Raw genomic sequence first — 8,757 nt, 5'->3', positions numbered from 1 at the left:
CAAACACACACACGAACATGCACGCACACACACACACACACGTAAACACACACTGAGTCTGGAACTTGCCAGAGTCTTTCCCGGTAGTTCAGACGTTGTGTGTGTGTGTGTGTGTGTGTGTGTGTGTGCCTGCGTGTGTGTGTGTGTGTTTATATGTGTGTGTGCGTGTGTGTTTTTGCTTGTGTGTGTGTGTGTGTGTGTGTGCCTGTGTGGGTGGTATGGGTATGTTGCTCCCTAGACTACTGCAGGAGTACTCTAATGTAAGTGGTCCAACAGATTTACTAGGTGGTAAAGGTCTGGATGGACTATTTCTACTTTGATCTCATTTCTTGTATTTCTTTGGGAATGTGGTTCATACTGCTACTGGTGTCTGGAGCTCTACCCCTCTGCCCTATCAGACGCTCAGAAGTCCATCCAGCTCGCCCCTGATTGGAGTGCACTGATGGGGTTGAATTCTACTGTGAACGTGGAGATTGCTGATTGTGTGTGTGTGTGTGTCGGTCTGTCTTCCCCACTCCTTCTATCTCCCCATCCTTTCCTCCCTTCACTCTCTCACTTCATCTCCTCTACCTCCCCTACCCTCCCCTCAGTTTTCCTTAAATGGCCTTCTGAATAGGAATGGACCAGGGTTTGAGGCTGCGTGTTGCTATTGATGTCCACCTGACAGCACAGTAGAGATCTCAATGGTGAGTTAGACGTCTCTGCATGATACAGAGTCAAGAGCCTTCAGTTTAGAGCTTCAGTTTAGAGCTTTAAATAGTATCACCATCGTTCAACACAGAGAGAAAAGTACAACGATTCAACTCCTTTCTGGCAGCAAAGGAAAAACAAGCTTTGTTATTGGTTCCATTTTACTTGTGGGACTATGCTATTGGTCCCATTGCATGTATTTGGACTGTGCCTGCTGTTTGTCCTCCGGTCCAGGGGGTGGAGCTGGAGAGCACCAGGCTGGTGATCAGGTACCCAGACAGCTAGATGCAGAGAACCCCTCCCTCTCCTCAGAGGACCAACCCTATAGGCCTCAACACCTCCTCAGCCTCCAAGTACGCCTCCACAGGGTAAGGACATCCATCTGTCTGTCAAAACATCATTTACGATTTATAAACATATATATAATCATTTATAATGAATAATTCTGAGTTATTCTAAAGTGTTACCAATCATCTCATATAAACTTTTGAAATGTACAAAGTGATGGAAGGAGGAAGCAGGAGCACAGGTGCAGGTGCTTGTGTTTTCATACTGTTTGTCTCTCTCTCTCCCAGGACCAGGAGGATGGCTCCCATCAATGGTGATGAGTGTTTCTTCTGGAGGACCACCGGCTGTTTCTATGGTGACAAGTGTCGCTTCAAACACAAGCCTGACCAGAGAGGGAGAGACAGGAAACCATGGCAACCCTGACAACCCTGAACACCACGTACCGTCCGGATATGACAGAGTAAGGAAGAAGGGAAGGAATAACAGAATAATGAATATGAAGATTGAGGAAGAGGAGGAGGGACCGTGTAGCTACCTTAATAGGGAACAGGAAGCTTGGATAGAATGGGGCTGTTGGGGGGTGTCACCGCTTTTGTAGTCCTCTGACACACAGTCAAGACAGCACACTGGACACACAGTAGGCGTAAGTGTCAATCAAAGTGAAGAGGAGTGCTCCTCTGATTTCCTTCCCCCGCCCCCTCGGCCTGAGCTGTGAAACATGTTTGATCATTGATGTTAGATGATTGAGATGATGTCATCATTAGAATCTTGAGGGGGTTGTTGCCCAGGCCAACGCCTCTACAACAACCATGTTGTAGACACTAAAGGGGGTCAGTGCAGGGTCTTTGATGCAGCTGATGAGGAGTGTACATTAAATGGGTTTGTAGAATAGAATGAATGACATCATGGAACTGACCAAATGTAAATGGAACTTTGACCTGTTCCATGTAGAACTCAGAGGGACAAGGCAACACATTCTGAGATATTATAAACATTCCATATAGAATAGTCAACATATTGTTAACATGGTTCTGTATTTAAATGAAAGTGGAAATGGGGGACATTGTGTCCATTATAGAAATGTAGGAACCATTTTAATACAGTAACCTCCCTTCTCTGACATGCTGTTCTGGTCATCATGCATGTTAATGTCTTAAAGAGGAAGGAAATGACAGTTCTGCATCAGCTACTTGTGTTCTACTTTAAATATGTATCAACCACAGAACTGACACCTACTAGCACTTCCCACACACTACCAGTCAGTTGACTCACTGTACAAGACCTCTCCCCTTCACTTCACTCTGTAAGTACTCTTGACAATATCTGGAAAAATAGTTTTGGGTTATTTGTTTTTAGTCATAAGTCATATTCTTGAAGGTTAATGTATCATTTTACTTCTTGTTATGTTTTGAGCGTTGATTTGGTTGTTACTTCATGGCCAGTATTCATAAAGTGTCTCAGTGTAGGAGTGTTGATCTACATAGTGATGAGATGATTAACCAGGGTAAAATAGACATGCAAACAAACATTGTAACATTGCAGTGTGTGTGTGTGTGTGTGTGTTTACGCATGTGTATGTGTTTGTGAGTCACTTCTGTTTATCCTCACAGCTTGGGGATAGGAGCTATCATTGAACCTGGTGGTCAGTCTTTAGGCTGCTGTACAGCTTGACGGACCGTAGAGGATTGAACATTTATCCTCCTATATTTGGGGTTCTGAGAATAAAATAGCTTCAGAACAATCAGAAATATGTGTTTACAGTACTACAGATCTGTTCAATAAGTTGTTGATGTTGTTGTTTATAATGATGGTGATGATGGTGATGATGGTGATGGTGATGATGGTGATGACTTTACTGTATTAGGAAATAGTTTTTGCATCATACTACATATCATCTTAAATAGACAGATGTAGACAGACATGCAACATGTCACACACATTACATACATAGTGCAATAGACTTACAGATAGACAGTATTCACATAGACAACCATATAGCACAATACAACACAATACAATATGAGCCTGGTTCATTTTCAGTAATGAGGTCCTGTACCCCATTTACAGTTTCTACTTCAATGTATCAGGTGGAGTTATTCACCAGCTATAGAGTGAGTTGTTGTTTATGTTTCTAAGACTGCAGGGTGGGAGATGCAACAATGGCCTTGAGAACAGCAGGAAGTGTGTTGGTGGTCTTTCTCTGGTCTGTAGCAGGTATGGTCTCATTCATATCTTTTAGTTGCCCGGTTTGTCAAACTACAGACATTTCTAAAAGCAAAACCATTTTTATGTTCTACTGACGACACATTTGGCGTCTCCACTTCACTTTAAACATTTGTCTTTCACACCTCACTGAGTGAAGCTTATCTGTGGTTTCCATTCACACTCAACCAAAGAGTATCTATGTCTCAACTCATAAACTATGGAACAAAGTGTTAATGTGAGTCAAAAGACCTTGAACTTAATGTAACGTCCTTGTGATGTCTAACTGTGTTTCAGTGGTACTGAGTCAGAATGTCTGGAGTGTTACATACACCACTCAGAGTATCTGTACCTTGAAGGGGTCATCAGTGGAGCTGTCCTGCTCTTATACATATCCCAGAGGTCATACAGTCAAAACAACCTTCTGGTTCACCAAAAAGTATGTTGTGGAGAATTATGTAAATCTGAGAGATGACTCAGACTACAATGGTCGTGTGATGTACCATAGTGATAAGACGAATGGCCACACCCTGAGAATCACAAACCTGAGAGAGAGGGACTCAGCTGAGTACATGTTCAGATTTATAACAGATCAGACTGGAGGGAGATATTCTGGCTATCCTGGAGTCACCTTGTCTGTTACAGGTACAGTGATATTATATATAGTGTTGATCTGTTTAATCACTCTGTCTGTTACAGGTACAGTGATATTATATATAGTATTGATCTGTTTAATCACTCTGTCTGTTACAGGTACAGTGATATTATATATAGTATTGATCTGTTTAATCACTCTGTCTGTTACAGGTACAGTGATATTATATATATAGTGTTGATCTGTTTAATCACTCTGTCTGTTACAGGTACAGTGATATTATATATAGTTTTGATCTGTTTAATCACTCTGTCTGTTACAGGTACAGTGGTATTATATATAGTGTTGATCTGTTTCATTGGTTCAGGAAAATTGTCTTGATTTGTACAGAAATAATACAAAAATGAATGTATGGTATAATTGGAATGTCTGAGTTGATGATTTGAGAACGTCCACTCCTGCCTCATTTGAACTAGACAACAGGTCATTGATGGTTTTAATGTTGTTATCTACTCCAGACCTGCAGGTGAAGGTGACCACTACATGGTGGTTAACGACACTGACCTGTAACACCACCTGCACTCTGACTTACAACCCCACCTACATCTGGTACAGGAACAGCAAGAATGTACAAGAGGACTCCTCCCCCTCGTACTCAGTCTACTTAAAAACTGAAGACAGATTCTACTGTGATGTAAACGGCATCAATTCTCATCCAGTGTGTGAGTGTGACTAATACACCTTTTAAAGTCTGTCAAAATCATCCAATACATCATTGGTCAGTGTTGATGTGCAGTGAAACAGACATGAAATAGGGCTACTATTTCATTTAGATCAATGGTTGTTGATTTTACAGTTCTAAATACTTACACCATTTGAAAAATGTACTTGTGTTTCAGCTGTTGAGGGTCACAGTTATTTCCACGTGACTTACACCCATCAGAGGATCTGTACCTTGAAGGGGTCATCAGTGGACATATCCTGCTCTTATACATTTCCCAGTGGTCATACAGTCTCTGAAACAAAATGGTACACAAAAGGAAAACTTGATGAGGGGCCTCAAATCCTGAACCCGGGGTTTGGAGGTCGTGTGGAGTACCTTGGAAATATGCAGAGTGACTCCACCCTGAGAATCACAGACCTGAGAGAGGAGGATTCAGCTGAGTATAAGTTTAGATTCAGAACAGATCAGACAACCTGGGAGCCCACCTTCCCTGGAACAACTCTGACTGTCACAGGTAACACTGCACGTCACATCCTATCAATACTGCAAACGATTACTTAATGATATACTCAGTGTTTTAATCCTCTTTCATTTAGTTCTGCAGGTGAAGGTGACTCCTGCCACTGTGACAGAGGGACAGAAGGTGACACTGACCTGTAGCACCACCTGTACTCTGACTGACAACCCCAACCCCACCTACATCTGGTACAAGAATGGACATGTAACCAACCAATCTAACAGTCTGTTCCTAAACCCAGTCAGCAGTGAGGATGCAGGCAGATACTCCTGTGCTGTAGGCCATAAGGATCTCCACTCTCCTGAAGAGACTCTCACTGTCACATGTGAGTATGTGAGATACATCTCCAGTTGTATCCTTTTAGTAACATCTTCTCTCATCTATTCTATCTGTTATTTCAATCTATGTCCAAGTTCCATGAATGTACTAATCTCACTACTGTAGTGACTACAAGTACTTCACAAACACTGTATTGTTACATTATTGTCTAAGTTACACATATTTATATAAATATTTCATTTATTTTAATTATACGTCCAAGTTCAATGATGCTCCTCATGTAAAGCTCTATGTATGAACAATGTGTTACATATTGTCCACCAGATGGCCCAAAGAACACCTCAGTGTCAGTCAGTCCCTCTGGTGAAATAGTGGAGGGCAGTTCAGTGACTCTGACCTGCAGCAGTGATGCCAACCCACCTGTGGACAAATACACCTGGTACAAGAAGAATGTAAACTCACCAAAAGCATCGGAACAGAGTTACAGCATCACTAACATCATCTCTGAGGACAGAGGAGAATACTACTGTGAGGCCCAGAATGGAAAAGGATCTATGAACTCTACAGCTCTGATGATCATTGTAGCAGGTAAAGTTACATCTTCAATACTTCAATTCAAAACTACATGTTTCAATCAAATCTTAATAATTATACTTTGTCTTTTTACACCTTAGTTTATAACTATACATTGCGTTATAAGGTCACTTAACAAGTATTGAATTAATGTCCTGTATAATAGTTAATTTTTAGTTTATTATATCATGCCATTTACTCATATCATCCATATGTATTACAGGGAAACAAACATCAGTTCTGACTGCAGCTGTAGGAATCATAGTGGTTGTTCTGGTTCTCATCCTCTGTCTCTCTGGACTCATGTGGTTCAGGTGAGTTAAAATGCATATTTTTTGGTTGTAGATTATTTAAATGTCGCACTCTGATTAATTATTAGCTTCATTAATTCATTTGTTTACAAAACAGGAAAAAAGCCTCCAAATCCACCTCCAACACAAGAGACACAGCAGACGATGGACAGGTGAGTCTGTTGGAATCAGAAGATGACTGTGATGACTGTGTAGTATTTGTGGAACATTTCCACTCCTCATGTTGTCTGTTCTCTTCTCATCAGGGAGACACTAGTCCAGTGTATGACAACATCTCAGGCATGGCCATGACCCCTACTGCAGAACAGACAGTGGCCACAGATGACCGGGATGACATTCACTACGCCAGCGTCCACTTCCAGGAAGTCCTTCTGTACTCGACCGTCCAACAGTCTCAAGCCCAGGAACAGGACGAGGATGTCCAGTACTCTGCTCTGAAATTCAACCTCCCCAGTGCTGCCTCCCGGTGAGCATATTCTGCATTAAGGTCATTCATATGCTGCTGCTTATTGTAGGAGATGTCTTCAATATGCAAAACAGTTGACCCCTAGTGACCACTAGTGATGTCATTTCCTTCAACTACCAATCCAACAATGGACATCTCAAGACAATTACTATGACATGTCTAAATGTGGGAATGATGTGATGATGGTTTTGAGGAACTGTTCTGGCTGTGTTCCAAATGGCACCCTATTCCCTATTTAGTTCACAACTTTTGATCTGAGCCCCATAGACCTTGGTCAAAGGTAGTGTACTATAAAGGGTATACGGTGCCACCATTTGGGGTGCGCACTTTGTTTAATTTCTGTTTCTCTCTCTTCAGACCCGCAGCAGCAGACCCTGGTGCTGCTGAGGAGGACTTCTCTGTTCTCTACAGCACAGTTAACAAACCCAGAACCAAGAAGAACTGAGCATTACAAACCCAGAACCAAGAAGAACTGAGCATTACAAACCCAGAACGAAGAATACCTGAGCATTACAAACCCAGACCCAAGAAGAACTGAACACAACAAACACAGAACGAAGTGGACCTGAACACAACAAACCCAGAACAAAGTGAACCTGAACACAACAAACCCAGAACCAAGAAGAACTGAACGCAACAAACCCAGAAGCAAGAAGACCTGAACACAACAAACCCAGAACCAAGAACACCTGAACACAACAAACCCAGAGCAAAGTGGACCTGAACACAACGAATCCAGAACAAAGTGGACCTGAACACAACAAACCCAGAACCAAGAAGAACTGAACACAAGAAACACGGAAGCAAGAAGACCTGAACACAACAAACCCAGAACCAAGAAGACCTGAACACAACAAACTCAGAACCAAGAAGACCTGAACACAACAAACCCAGAAACAAGAAGACCTGAACATAACAAACCCAGAACCAAGAAGACCTGAACACACCAAACCCAGAACCAAGAAGACCTGAACACAACAAACTCAGAACCAAGAAGACCTGAACACAACAAACTCAGAAACAAGAAGACCTGAACACAACAAGTTTGACAAAAACCTTGTATATCTGGACCTGTATATATAAACAAGTGACATAAGGCCTGTGGAGGTGTGGAATATTGACCATTATAAACCAGGTGGTTCGAGCCCTGAATGCTGATTGGCTGAAAGGATTGGAATATCAGACCGTATACCATGGGTATGACAAATTACTATTTACTGGTCTAATTACGTTGGTCACCAGTTTATAGTAGCAATAAAGTATTTTTTGCTTCTGAAATGCTGTTTCAGCCAATCAGCATCGACAAACCAAATTACCCAGTTTATAATAGTATGTAATAATGTATGCCATCTTGCAGACACTTTTATCTAAATTCATTCACTCAGTCATTACAGTCATGTAATACATTTTTCACATGGGAAGTCCTAGCAGGAATGGAACCCATGCTCCATGCTGTATAAACTGAGCCACACAGGACTACTCTATTCAACAAAACAATCACCAGACTTGTGAGACTATATATGAAGTCTAACAACAATAGATATTCTGTTTCTATTATTTGTATTACTTCAAATGGTCCTATTAGATGATACACATAGTGTACGTTTGCTTGATTTATATTATTTTTTATAACAGTTATGGCACATTTTTACCTCAATGTCCAGGAAAGAGTTCTGCTTGATGCAACGTTTCTTATTGCTTTAATCAATTGTGTTTTGTTGTTGTAAACTACTGTGTTGTAAACTACTATGTTGTAAACTACTGTGTTGTAAACTACTGTGTGAGATGTGACATTTTGAAAGCTTTCAAAATCACGCCTCTTGTACTACATAGTATATGCTGTATAGTAACTACAAATAAGACATTTACAGTACTTTGGTTTGTATGTCAATAGTGTTTTTTTCATCTTCATCATTTACATTTACATTTAAGTCATTTAGCAGACGCTCTTATCCAGAGCGACTTACAAATTGGTGCATTCACCTTATGATATCCAGTGGAACAACCACTTTACAATAGTGCATCTAACTCTTTTAAGGGGGAGGGGGGGGTTAGAAGGATTACTTTATCCTATCCTAGGTATTCCTTAAAGAGGTGGGGTTTCAGGTGTCT

At 41.2% G+C, this 8,757-nt stretch overlaps 1 protein-coding gene across 1 annotated transcript; it reads left to right on the top strand.

Moving 5' to 3' along the window:
* Nucleotides 1-3,095: 3,095 nt before the first annotated feature.
* Nucleotides 3,096-8,518, top strand: LOC139545053 (B-cell receptor CD22-like). The gene is made up of 10 exons (XM_071352429.1): nucleotides 3,096-3,192; nucleotides 3,478-3,825; nucleotides 4,294-4,497; nucleotides 4,675-5,013; nucleotides 5,096-5,341; nucleotides 5,620-5,883; nucleotides 6,092-6,182; nucleotides 6,277-6,331; nucleotides 6,425-6,645; nucleotides 7,003-8,518. Exons 1-10 carry the CDS (start codon nucleotides 3,138-3,140, stop codon nucleotides 7,088-7,090), a joined length of 1,911 nt encoding a protein of 636 aa, XP_071208530.1. The 5' UTR covers nucleotides 3,096-3,137; the 3' UTR covers nucleotides 7,091-8,518.
* The last annotated feature ends 239 nt before the right edge of the window (nucleotides 8,519-8,757 follow it).

This window comes from Salvelinus alpinus, chromosome 2 (genome assembly GCF_045679555.1).
Source record: "Salvelinus alpinus chromosome 2, SLU_Salpinus.1, whole genome shotgun sequence".
In the NCBI taxonomy this organism is placed as follows: Eukaryota; Metazoa; Chordata; class Actinopteri; order Salmoniformes; family Salmonidae; genus Salvelinus; species Salvelinus alpinus.
Note: the sequence above shows the minus strand (reverse complement) of the source record. Positions and strands in the feature narration are given on the sequence as shown.